Below are 13136 nucleotides of genomic sequence, written 5' to 3'. Positions count from 1 at the left end.
AGTGCTGGGGGAGGGGGAGGTTGGCGGCACACGGCTGGCCGTGAAGCCGCCCGAAAATCCACGCAGGGGACCTTAAGCAGTACGTTCGGCACAGGCAAACCAGCAACTGCCGCCACAGCGGCGGTAAGAGGGGGCCGGGGAAGGTAGAGGGAGGGAGAGAGAGGGCAGCTTTGAGCCCTTCTGGGCAGCTTTAATTGTCTGTGAGGGAGTGATAATGATCTGTGATAGATAGGATTGTCCTGCCCTGGCAGGGGGGGTGGACTGGATGATCTCCTTGGGTCCCTTCCAGCCCCTGACATCCTGTGATCCTGTGAAAGCGGAGCAGCCCGCGTCCGGCAGCAGGGAGGCAGCTTACAGGGCAGGGAGCGCGGCTGGGCCTGCGCTCAGTAGGAGCCCTACAGGAGCTCCTCCGAGCGCCGGCTTCATGCACCGGCAGAATGGGGCCAGAAGCCGCCCCACAGCGGCCACGCAACTGAGCCGGCCCTGCCCAGCCCGACCCCCGGCCGCAGACCGTGCCCCCAGCGGTGGCAGTGGGCGTGCGCTGCCCGGGGCGGGGACACGGAGCTGGCCGGGGAGGAGGGACGGGCGGCGGCGGCCAATGGGCTCCGCGGCGCCTGCGCGGTGCGGGGCTGGCGGCGGGCGCGGGACGCGCGGAAGGGGAGCGTCCCCCGCGGGAATCACCGCTGCTGCTGCCCGCGCCCGGGCCCTCAGGCCGCGGTGTGAGGGGCCTGATCAGTTGCCCGGAGAGAGCGGCTTCGGGAGGGACGAAGCGGCGCTGGCACCCGCGGGCTGCGTCTTCCCTGGGATCTCTGTGGTGCTGGGTCAGGGGTGCGGTAGGCAAGCGCAAAACCCACTCGAGTTGTGTGCTTTTCGCCGGTGTTCCCCACGGCGTGGCGCGGTTTGGTGTCCGAAACGGAAGGGGGTTGCCGTGGGAAGTTCTGTCCCGGGGCATCTCTAAGTGCTGTCTGCGCCGTGCCAGCAGCGCTGTGAGCTGCGCTGGCCTGTGCCATCGGAGCCATGCTGTGGCCGGGGAGCTGCGCTGCTGCTGCACAGCCTGCAGCCGCGGGAGGAAGCGGGGAGAGGAGGGCAGAAACTTCCCTTTTCACTAGGAGCGGGTTCTTCTGTCAAACCTTCCTTGCTACTGTCCTCTAGCCATGGTGTCAACTGCTTGTGCAAGAGCACTTTTTGGCCAGTCAAAAACTGCCAACAGTGAAGGTGAAGCGTAATTCAGAGTTGATTGCTATTGTTGCAGACCTTTGTGGCACCAGTTCCCTAGGTCTGTGCTTTCAGTGTGCTGTATAAAATAGTGGTTCACTGATGCTGAACATACAGTGCACTGCTTTGGGGCATCATCTTACTCTCCTTTGCTTTTGTTTTTCTTTTTTTCAGGCTCCTGGGAAGTCAGACATTTGTACTAGAAGCTTTTAACTTGAGCTGTGCTGAGTTCAGCCACACAGTCATTTTCTGAGCTGTAAAACCTGACAGCTCGGGGTTCCAGAGTTATCACGGGGGGTGTATTTGCTGCTTCTTAGTGTAGGATTCTGATCTGAAACGTTGCCTTAAAAGTCACAGGCAGCTGGAGGCCTGGCACGCATGGTGTGTTTTCATAGCACAGCTCCTCTGGGCTCTGAATGAGGTGTTGCAGAAAGCAGCTCCCCTGTATAATGTATTTCAGCCTCTCATTTTACCCTAGCCTAGTCTACCCTTCTGACTAGTCAGTTTTGTTCAGCAGCAGCTTTTCACTGCTGTGCCTCTCTGAGCAGGTTGTGAAGGAAGAAGATGAACTGTATGGCAGGGCATGAGACCGCGGTTGTCTTTCTTAGTGGCGCCTCAGGTTGTGTGGTCAGAGCTATGTCCTCTTGAGCTGGGAAGTTATGGAGAGCTGTAGCCATGGGATTTATCTGAAGGGACACTAAAGGGTTTAATTCATGTGTCTGTCTCCTGGGTCAGGTGGCAACAATGGATGATGGTTTCGTGGCTTCCTCGACACCCTCATTTCTCACTGACAGCTTGGAGATGGCAATGGAAGTGGAGAATGAGAACTCAAAGACACCTTGTTTCTCCTGTGCTTTTGACAGCCAAAGTGGAGGGAGAAGCTTTTCTGCAGAGTCTTATTTAGCAAGTGGGTCTCTTAAGAGGTATGTTTTTTCTTCAGTTACAGTTACCGTTCTAAGATGCTCTTCCCATGGACCTTTGGTTCCTCTAAATCCTGGCAGTTTCCTAATCCATTTTTCCTTCATCCATCATGATCCTGAGATGCGCTTAGTGGCCCACCAAAGTGGGAAGGGTTATTGCGTTTATGCACTGCTTTGAACATGCTCTAGCTCCAGTTCCTAGCTTTGTGAGCTCTAGGATGCTGCAAGAGGTTTGCAGTGTTAGAACATTCCAGAACTGGGGAAATGCTGCAATAATTAGCTTTAATGCCTTTGTTCTACAGCATTTGTGTAGCTTGCAACATTCTGACCACCTGTACAGGTGACTGGTTTGCATCAGGGAGTTATGAGTTTGTTTTTAGCGGAGTCAGAGCAAAGAGCAATCACAGCCTAGTGTCAGTTTAAGGCACAACAATGAAGTCACATTCTGTGACTCTCGTCAGATCACCTGCCTGAAATTCTCTATAGAAAAGCCATTAAGTGTATATAGAGGAGCTGATGTGTGCTCTACCGTTAGTTATTTGTCACCTAATGCACACTGAGACAGATTCCAAAGGCACCTTTTGGAACTGCAGCGTGTTCTCTAAGGTAGCAAACTCTTCTGCTGAAGGTTCTCTCTCAGTGTGGTGGGTTAGGAACTTTCCCTCCCCACTATTGGAAGTTACCAGACCAGCTCAGATGGCCTGGCAGTAAGCTGGAGCTATATTTACAGCAAGGCAAAATTTACAAGCATATGGACACAAGATATTTACAATTATATACAAATCAGAAATAATACAGAAATCCAAACTCCCTCACAGACAAAGCTGCCCAGAAGGGCACAAAGCTACCCCCTCTCGTTCTCCCTCTACTTTCCCAGGCAGGCAAACAAAACAAGCAGCACAGCTTACATTGTTTTCTGTTAGCCAAGATCAGTAGAAAGGAGATTAGAACAGAGTGAGGAAGCAAACAGATCCAGGGTCACAGACCAGAGTGGCACAAATTGTTGACACTGGGTTTTTATCCCACTCAGCAAACCAACGAATGATTATTTCCTTTTTACAACCAATGATCTAATTTCTTTCATTAAAGTATTCCAGTTAGCCTCAAACCAGCACACTCGGCCCCTCCGTGAGCATGAGGATGCTTCAGGGTGGTAGCTGGTAAATTTTTATTTGTCTTAAAAATATACTTTATGCTCTTGAGGGTAGTGTTGTCATGGTTTATGTACTCTATATTATATTGCTGTAAAAGGTATAACTGGAGAGCACTGCTCCTTCTCAGCTGTGAGCAGCTCTCAGTGGTGCATAACCAGCTATAGCTGCGGAGTTCTCTAGGTTCACTCCTGGGGAGATATGAACATTGTTGGCTCTGTTTCACAGGGTTTTGCTGAGACTGGATCCTTCTCCAAATGACTATGAAGAAGATGTAGTGGAAATGTTTGGCTTCCAGTGGGTGACTGAAATGGCTTTGGTTGAATCCTGTGGATTTCTCTTTGGAATGCTTAGGTATGCCAGTGTCAGTGTATTTTATAGCATCTGAAAACACTGTGGACTGTGCAGTGCAGCCAAAAAGGTGCTGCTGTGTTGCACACTCCAGCAGGTGATGGTGAAGACGCAGACCAAATTACAGGAAGAAGTAAGTTGTCACAGATTTTTAATGCTCTGCAAGGTCATGCTAAGTTTTTAAGCAGTGTGGTTCACATCTTAGCCGTCACCAGAGGAGAACTGGAAGTGTAGTTATTACAGCAGAGTGGGGGATGAATTCAGAAGGCTGCAGCTGCAGAATATATGAGTAAACTCTAAGATTTCCTTGGATGAGATTGTGCTATGCATAGAATTAAAGTTGTCTTTTGAAGATTTTGAAGTCTTTTTTTGTGCATAAAGTGGAGGTTAAAAATCAAATGCTGTAAGTGCTGGATGCAGCATTTTCCTCAATTGTTTGGATTAGGATAGCTTGAGCAATCTCTTCAGATACAGTTGCTCAGTGTTTGACTAATTCAGTGTAGATGTTTAATCTGGTCAGTGCCAATACACAGATCACCAATAATCCTCTTTGCTGCTGATAATCCTCAGGATGTACAGCACATCCAGAGAGGATGGGAGAGCAGCTTTTGTGTGATTCCACAAATATCTCTGATATATTCCATCACTGCTTTGATTGAAGCGAATTCTTCCATCCCTTTAGGGTATGACCGCTGGAGACTACTTGAAGACCACTTGAAAACAACAATTCTTGTAGAATGTTGCTGAGCAGTTACCTATCTTAGGGCTTTTTGTCATTTTTAATTGCAGTGGCAGTTAGCAGCTTCTTGGAAAAGGCTGCCTCTGCCATCCAGAACTGAACTGAGTTATAACTTTTCTGGAGACAGTTTATCCTTTTACTGTAATTGTTGCTGTTTACCTTTCTAAGATGTAGTTACACAACTGTTAGCTATGTGAATACCATAAACCTTTGTGTTTCTTTCATTAGGCAGCAGATACACAGACTGGAAGACCTGGTACGAATGAGTTCATCTGATTTTGGTAAGTTGGCAGCTTTGAATATTTCATTGGGAGGGTATCTGAGTGCTTTTGTTAGAGCAGTGAGCGCTCACAGATCACTCCTGCTTTGAGTGCTGAGCAAGGACTGATGGAGTGTTCTGCACAGTAGCTTATAATCAGCACAGACCTGCAGGAGGCTGCAAATGTAGGCAACCGAAGGATGACAGCCAGTGTGGAAATACTGAGCCATTTTGGAACCAGACTTGCCTGTCATAGTGGTGGGTGGTGGTTGTTCTTTGCTTCTCTCTGTTGTTCTTTGCCATTTAAGGACGCCAAGGAACTGTTCTGTACCTCTTTTTCTCTTGAACTTCAGCATTTGCTTAGTTCTCTTGTCAAACAAGCCAGTGAAATAACAAGTGTCAGGCTTTCTACTTTACAGCAGACCAGTGGTAGAGGTGTCTGTTCAGCACGAGCAGGCAGTGTGATGTGAGGTATCCTAGATAAGCACCCTGGTGCCACTCTCTAAGACCCCAGTTTAAGCAGGGCATTTGGAGGGGCTGTTTGCCACCAGCTGCCCTCAGAAAAGAGCCTGATGAGCTTGCTGTGGAGGATGCAGATGCTCTGAGTCACAGTGGGGAAGAGCTGCTGCAGCTGCTGGTCTCTCTCACTGCAGGTCAAGCTGCCAGCTTGCACGCTGAAGCAGAGACCATCAGGAGGCAGTGCACCGAGTTCCTGCAGTATGTGAAGGTTTTCATCTTCAGGTGAGGGCTGAGCATCTCCTGTACTAAGCTTCTGTGGCTGCCTCTGACCCCTGCTCTCATTGTATGTCTGTGTGCCCAGGTATCTGGAACCCTCTAGAGTGGAAAATGAAGGAATGCTTCATCCATATGAAGAACTGGAAGCACAGCTACCATCGGCATTGGTGGAAGAGCTTCATGCTTTGACCATGCACATGGGTCACCTCTGTGAGCTCCCTAATAATGTCCTGGCAGCATTTACTATCCAACATCAGGCAAAGGTTGCTGTCTCATATGATTTTCATTTTTTTGGTGTAACAGTATATATTAAATTTGGGCTAAATAAGAGTTAATCTTTCTCCAGGCTAAAATGCTCTACAAGGCACAGTTAATGGCCATGAAGGTTTTCTGTTTGCTTTCTTTCCCCTTGTCTGTTAGACTGTGTTTTGTCCAAGCTATCCGCAATGGTCACTGCAGGCCAAGCGTCTGCCCATCTTCAGCAGCAGAGCATCCAGAACTTGCTAAAGCAATGCTGGGAATAAATCCCTGCATGTGTTTCTAATCACAGGTCTTTCCCCCATCATGGCATTTGCTGCACCTCCATCTGGATATCAACTGGCTGGTGCTGGAAATTCTTTGTGTACTCGGTGAAAAGATGATGAGTAAGTATGCAGGATTTTTCTTGACCTTACTCTTGTACCTGTGACTTGCCCAGACTTCTCATCTTAATCGGTCCAGAAACACTTCCTGCTTCTGGTGTTTGATGGGATGAACTCACATCTGGGGAGGGAAGGCTCCTTGTGACCCATGTAGCTCAAGTGACAGCGCTGGGCATTTGTTCTGCCAAAACTAACTGAGACAGAAGATTTGTTCTCAACTGGTGCTTACAGTTCCCTAGATATTTAGTAACAGCACAGATATTAATGACCTTCATCTTTGGGCTGGGACGTCAAAGTCCATCCTCAGAGATCACTCCTGCATAGAGGTGAGCACCAAGTCGATGAGAACAGTGTAGGACAAATGTCCAAGAAGAGGGCAGAACAAAACAACCTTGGAAGAGAGAACTTATGTTGTTACTCACTTTTGGCACTGAGGAAATTCTGGGCAGAGGAAGGGGCCTCAGACAAAGTGGCATGTGGAAATGCAGCAAGGAAAGAGCAAAGTAACACCTTGAGTTTTTCTGTTTGGAGGAAGGCGAGGAGAGCTGCTGGAGGCAGTTCACTGTCTGGAGTTCTGTGTGTATTTCCAGATGAACTCTGAGTAATGGAGCAGCAGTCTGTCTGAAGAGCAGGCCCAAGCTTTGGGGCAGCAGGATGAACCAGGCAGCGCAGCTGTGTCTCTAGCAGGTTGTCTGCTCCTCTCTTCTGTGCCCTGGAGAATTTCTCAGGGTCTCAGCTCATTCTCTGAAGTGTGCTGAGGCAAAACTTGATACTGCTGAGACTAGGGACAGGATGGTTCAGCACTGCACCCTGTGTTTCCCAGAACAGAATTTAGGCTTGTTCTACATCTCTTCTGTTCCACTTTTACCAGGACAGTTGTACTGTTGAAAAGCTCATGGGATAAGATCTTACAGACACTTAACTTTGCCATTTTGTCTCTACTCAAGTCTACAAATGCTCAAGTTGGAGTTTGATCAGGCCAGCTTTTTACATCAACACATCCAAAGGGAAGTGTTAGACCTCTCCAGAACTGTTTGTCATCAACTTGCATATCTGCAAAACATGTCAGGATTTCAGAACGTGCACACAGGCATGTGCTGAAGTGGGACCTGCGGATAAATAACTCTTTATTCCACCACAAAGATTCTGCCAGTGCAAGGCTGCGAAGTGCCAAACTGTTTTACTGTCAGCCAGAATAACACCAGACTTCAGTGTGACTGTGGACTGGATTGGACTTAGAATGGATGAACTTCCCCACATGAGTTTGTAAACTAAAATACAGACAGCTCAGCAAACCAGTTCTGAAATATACAGAACAGAAGCTAAAGCCGTGTCTTGTGTTCTCACAGGCAAGCCTGGGACTGACTGGGTCTCCTTTTCTTCTGTGTTTCAGGACAAGTTGTGTATGCCAACCACTTCATAAATCTGACTGGAGAGAACCTAACCAGCACCAGTTTATTTGAATCACACTGTGCAAATCTCGTAGCAGACTTAATAAACTTGTCCATCAACAAGTACACGAAGGTAACTCTCCAGGACATGGGTAGTCAGCTGTTGGGAGCTGTACCAGTGGGATGCTGCACCAATGTACAGATGACTTCTTGCTGTTACGTTTTAAATGTGCTGTATGGATTCCTGTCTCCATGTTTTAAAGAGTGTTATTTGTTAGGAGCTCAAATTGTGTTATTTATTCATGACCATCTGGCAGCTGAGTGAGGGAGCACTGTTGAAATGCGCTGTGTGCAGAGCAGGAGTGAGTGCCACATTGCTTGAGCTCAGTCCCTCAGGTTCCGTGCCAAACGTGGCACAGTCTGAGAGGTTTAGAGCTGTGGATGCAAAAAGCAGCTTTTCAAACTCAGCAGGAACAAAAAGAGAGTCACTGCAACTGTGGCATTAAGCTGGCTGGACACCAACAGAACAGCACCTTTCAGGTTATGGTTGCATTGCTCCCTCTTTTTGGGAGAGATGTGCATGGCTGTGCTAACATGGGGTCACTGAAGGGGATCCCTGCAGAGAGCTCTGATACCTCTGGTACGTTATCAAAGTGCTGCAACCTCTTCCCCTGCCAAAGGGTAAATAGGTGAGAATGGAAGATTTGAATGTCTCTTGACCATCCTGCTGTGTGTTAGGCTTTGACATGTCAGATGTTCAAAGGACAGATTTGTGCCCCTTGCACTGAGCCATGTTGCAAAGACAGAAGTTGTTCTGCCAAGGCTTTCTACTCAGCTAGGCTTGGACTGCACAGCTGCAGCTTGTTCTCTTTGAGATTCCTTTCTGAAGTGGAGCTTGCACTTGAGTTGGATCATGTCTCTTCAGCTGTTGGTGATGTGATTTTTTTTAATTTACACCATTAGGTTTCCAAATTCAGGAATTTTAGGTATCAGATCAGGAAGGGCATGGATTCATCTCATCAGATCGTAGGTGTTGCCTGGTTTGGTGTTACCTCTGGTGTTTTATTGTCAGAGAAGGATAGCAACTGTTCTTTTTCCTGCAGTGAAAGAGATGAATCAATCTCTCTAGGTGCCCAGTACCCTGTGTTTGCTCTAGAGAAGTGTATGTTGATCACTGAGATTTGGAGTGTCCTCATTTGAAGACAAACCCAGTATGAGCTGCTTTGTCTTCCCTCTTTCTTTCTACATTTCTGCCATTGCGTCCTTGCTGAAGATAAAATCTACTGAATTACGCTGTTTAAGTAAAGGTTTTCTGACTGTTTTACCACCTCTGAATGCAGGTCAGTGGATTCCTGGGTCCTAAAACAGCACCAGTACAGTTTTGTCTGTGCTGTGGTTGTTTCAAATATGCCACTGGTGGGGCTTCAAAACATGAAAGCCTGCAGAGGACTTTTATGTGTTTAGCACTTCCTCTCACTGCCTTGCTTATTTTGTTCCACAGTTCAGGGAATGTAGAACTGAAAGATGAATCATGAGAAGACTGCTTTGCATTTGAAATGCATCAGTCTGAATGAGTTCAGTTAAGTATGGAGCAGTAATCAAATGATGTGCGTGGCTGGAGCTATGCCATTTGTGGCATGTTAGAGGAATGCCTGGCAGGAAGCTGAGCAAAGCAGACTCTGTGGTGTTGTGGGAACATTAACATTCTCCTGCCAACAGCAGTCTGTTCTGCTAGCACTATGCTTAGTCGTTAAGGATTTTGTAGTAAAAAATAACAGCAATATTAGCTGTTAAATCATCTGAGATCTTTTTCTTGTCCTTGCAAGAACATCAAGAATACCTAATCAATCATTTTCTCCTTCCCTTCCCACCAGAGAAGGAATCTGTGTTTGTTGCAATTCCTTTACACTTAGGCCTCAGAATTCCATTATCATTTGATCAAAAAATGTTTGCATGTGGCTCAGAGGAAACTAAGAAATAGCACAACCTGTAACTTAGGTAAGATCAGGAAACCATTTCCATTATGTGGCAGACACTTTGGGTGCTGAGGCAATAACACATTTTGCAGTGTGCAGCTGCAGCCATGCTGTTTAACTACAAAAGCCCCAAGCTTCTGAATAATTACATTGCATGTTCTCTTTCAGGTGAGACCTTCCGAGGCTCTTACTGGTCACCACTATCCCTGTACCTGCGTTAAAGAGTTATGGGTTTTACTTATTCAGCTGCTGGATCACAGAAGCAGAGGGTCTGCCCCTGAGGTACTGCATGAGGGCTGCTACATGTGCCATGGTCACCAAGCGTTCCAGAGTGCCATAAGTGCAGCAGGGCACACAGCTGATGGTGTCATTTGGCTTCATACCTGCTGTAGGAGGAGTGCAGGCCAGCTGTGGTGCTTTAGGCTGCTATTATGGGTGTGCAGCAAGTCCTGAATCTAGGTTGGCAGTGTCCTGTTTGGTTGTGACCTAGGGGTCTTTGTACTGAGAGCTATTCAGTCCTTAGTGACAGCAGTTGTGAGGCTGGGAAACACAGGTGAAACTTGAGTGCCATGTGTTTGCACTTTGAAGCATAAGTTAGAGTCAGGGCTTAGCTAAGGGGGGGGTGAAGTACAGGTGCAAAGAAATCCCAGAAAGCTTCTGCCTGATCAGGGAAGAGAGGCACAGACTGCAAAAGCTCACTTGGTGGTATGGAGGGGGCTGAGCCAAAAGGCTGGAACAGACTTGGAACAAGCCAGAGAGTCTGCGCATCAGTTTGCTGCCCTTCAGACTGATTCCCTACCATCTCCTGCTCTATTCCTCTTGGGTAGGTCAGCCTGGCACTGAAGCCTGAACACTCTTCGGTTGTCATCTTGTCCTCTGTAAAAAAAAAAATCTAGAGAGCAACATTAGAGAGGGAAGTGGTGCCACAGGCTTTGTTCTTCAGCACAGCTAAAGTTAGTTCTGCTTCTCCTGCAGGGCTTCTGGTGCTTGGTGAACAAAACTCTGGAGAATGTCTTTGAAAGGCAGCATGGCTCTCAGAGGGTGCCTGCTTGTGAAGCACTTCAGTGTAAGGACCCACTGAGCTTCAGCTGGTGGATTGTGACTCACCTGGCATCGCTCTACCAGTTTGACCGCAGTGGAAATCCCGATGGCAAGGTGGGTTTGCTTCTCTCCAGGTGCCTCCAAGTTGCTGTCATGTATTTACATCTGCTGGCAGATCACTTTGAGTTGTTATACAGGAACTGTCACACTTTCAATCCTAAGTAAAATGGGACTGTCTAATAAAAGTAGCAGTTACTGTAATAGGGTTTGACCTTGCAAAGTCTCTGGTCTGTCAAAAACAATGGCTGGAGGAGAGCAATTAGGCTAGCTCAGAGCTTAAATGCTGAGTTGAAAAACTTATAGTCATTTCTAGTGGCTGGAGAGCGTGGTGAGTATAGGATGCTGATGCTTCTGCAGATCCTTTGGGATCCTCTGGCAGGCTGCTCAGTGCCATTTCTGACAGGACTGTGGCAGAAGCAACTTGCACACATACAGTGTGAGTCTGCAGACCACAGCAGAGGGCTGCACCGGAGGCTGGCTAGGGCAGGACTGCAGCCCGTGGTGTATTCAGAGGGACGCTGGGAAGAGAGAATTGCTCCACTCCCTGCTTATTACAGGAGCTTGGAGAGTAAAGGTTCCTCCTAGGCTGGACACAGGAACCAGTGTGCAGCAGCCTTTGTCCTGGCATTGGTATGCTTTGTGCCCCATTTGAACTGCAGTGATGCTGTTTCTTTTGATCACTGACATTTTTCCCTGCCTCTCCTGATCCTTGCTGTGCATGTAGCCTCCTGAGAGATTATTTTTTGCTCCAGGCACTGTATTATTTAAATAAGCCAAACAGATGTAGAGTGGAATGTCTGCTGCTCTTATTTTAAAGGAGGAATCTGAGATGCAGTGACAGGAATTGACTTGCCCAAGATTGAATAAGACTTTTTCCTTAGAGCTCACCTGAAAGTAAAGAATTTCCAAGTCTTGAGTTGTGAATTATGGGACCATCCTGTGCACACTCCTCTTTATTTCTATGGTCTTCATGTTCAGACTGCCAGCTGTGCCTCGCCTTTCTCAGGGTGCTTACAAAAGCTCTAGCAGTAACAGGAGCCTTCTCACCCACCCCAGGGACATGCTCTCCTGGATGATTGAGGGTAACCATTCCTTTAGGTTCTCCCCACCTCCAAATCACAGCCTCTAACATGTTTTGAGCACTGCAAGAGAGAGCAGCCCATGGTACAAATGCGTGGAGTGAGTGGAAGTGCACTAGAGTGTTTAGTGGTTAACTATCTATGACACATGCTTACTTTTAATTAGTGGTGCTCAGAGGTGGGAGGGTGATGTGTCATCCTGATGCTTATTCATGTGCTCAGAAGCAAGAACTGCCTCCAAGCCCATGTCAGCTGTGGAGGATTTTCAGTTTTTTTATGTGGTGTGCATGGCCTTGAGGTTACTATGGAAGCTTTTAAAATTCTAACTAGGTTTCAGACTTGCTTCTTTTTACTTTTCCCTTAGCTGCTGTAAGACAACTTGGTGTGCAGTGACTCATGTATGCTGAACTTAGGTTTCGAACGCATGAAAACATTATTTACTACAAGAGCTTTTTGGCTAGGTTTCTTAGAGCCCCTGTGCTGAGGGATGTACAAGACCTGTCTCTTTCCATAAGCCCCCACCCCAGGTCCCACTTCACTCTTCTGAGTAGCAGGAGGTGTACATTTAAAAAACAAATGGGACCTGGTGGGAAGATTTGCTACCTCCTGAATATTGCAGGGGCCAACTTCAGCATCCTTTGGGATAGAGAAATACAGGCAGAGTTACCTGGGCCTAAGAGTCTGGCCTTTGAGTGGAATCATCTGAAACAACTCCATGGCAAGATAAGCAAATGTGGGCTTCCAGCTGAGAGGCCTTATGAGGTTTCTTCTTGCGAACCCAGAGGGTCTCAGCTCAAATTTGTGGGTTTAGCATCTTCCTTTTTAATATCCTTTGCCCTGCAACTTTTTACTTCCCTAACATAGTCCATCTGATTCAAACAGGTAATCATCTGTCTTCCCAAGATACAGAATATGATCTATGTGCCCATACTGCACCTACCCCATATTTCTTCTTCTGGCTTTACAGGCCATTCATATCTGGCCAACTCCTTACCACCTTGGCCAGAACATTCCTCAGTGCTTGGCTTGAGAAAAACGACATAGCAGTATTTTTTTTTTCATTGAAAAGGTGAGGCTGTTCCTTTTCCTCCTTACTCTTTGCATCCTCCTTTTTACAGACTGTTAAAGAAGAGGCAAGGCACACTGCTTCTGCTGCTGCTTGACTTAAAGTGCAGGTGTGGATGGCAGCTCAGTCACTCAGACCAGTTAAATTGTGTGCTCTCTGTTTTCAGATATTTTGTTTAAAGGCCTAATTTTCGGGACAGCTGTCAGATGTGTTCATAAACCAAAACAAGCTGTTGCAGTGCTGACTACAATGTGCTGTCATGAAACGAACTACTTCTGCAGATCCCTTGCCTGCTTATTTTCCTGTTATTCCACACTGATTGCTGTGGGGAATACAGTTGCTGTTTCATGCTGATATTGTTACCTTTCAGAAACAGAAGGAGTCCAATTGGAAATTTGTGGAAGAACTCCTTAAAAAATCCACTGATGCTCAGGTGAGTGTGTAAAGTGAGAAATGATACAAGGAGGGTGTCAGGGATGCTTTCAGGGAAGGGCAGTGCCTGGAGCACAGTC

At 47.2% G+C, this 13136-nt stretch overlaps 1 protein-coding gene across 1 annotated transcript in view; it reads left to right on the top strand.

The window, feature by feature from the left end:
* Positions 1-661: 661 nt before the first annotated feature.
* Positions 662-13136, top strand: part of MMS22L (MMS22 like, DNA repair protein) — a 45800-nt gene continuing 33325 nt past the window's right edge. The window contains 11 exon segments of the mRNA XM_064170115.1: positions 662-833; positions 1951-2138; positions 3515-3640; positions 4605-4657; positions 5289-5376; positions 5456-5633; positions 5921-6014; positions 7405-7535; positions 9547-9660; positions 10354-10533; positions 12995-13057. Coding sequence (XP_064026185.1) covers positions 1960-2138; positions 3515-3640; positions 4605-4657; positions 5289-5376; positions 5456-5633; positions 5921-6014; positions 7405-7535; positions 9547-9660; positions 10354-10533; positions 12995-13057 — 1206 coding nt within the window. The 5' untranslated portion in view covers positions 662-833; positions 1951-1959.

The sequence above is a fragment of the Pogoniulus pusillus genome, chromosome 33 (assembly GCF_015220805.1).
Source record: "Pogoniulus pusillus isolate bPogPus1 chromosome 33, bPogPus1.pri, whole genome shotgun sequence".
NCBI lineage: Eukaryota > Metazoa > Chordata > Aves > Piciformes > Lybiidae > Pogoniulus > Pogoniulus pusillus.
Note: the sequence above shows the minus strand (reverse complement) of the source record. Positions and strands in the feature narration are given on the sequence as shown.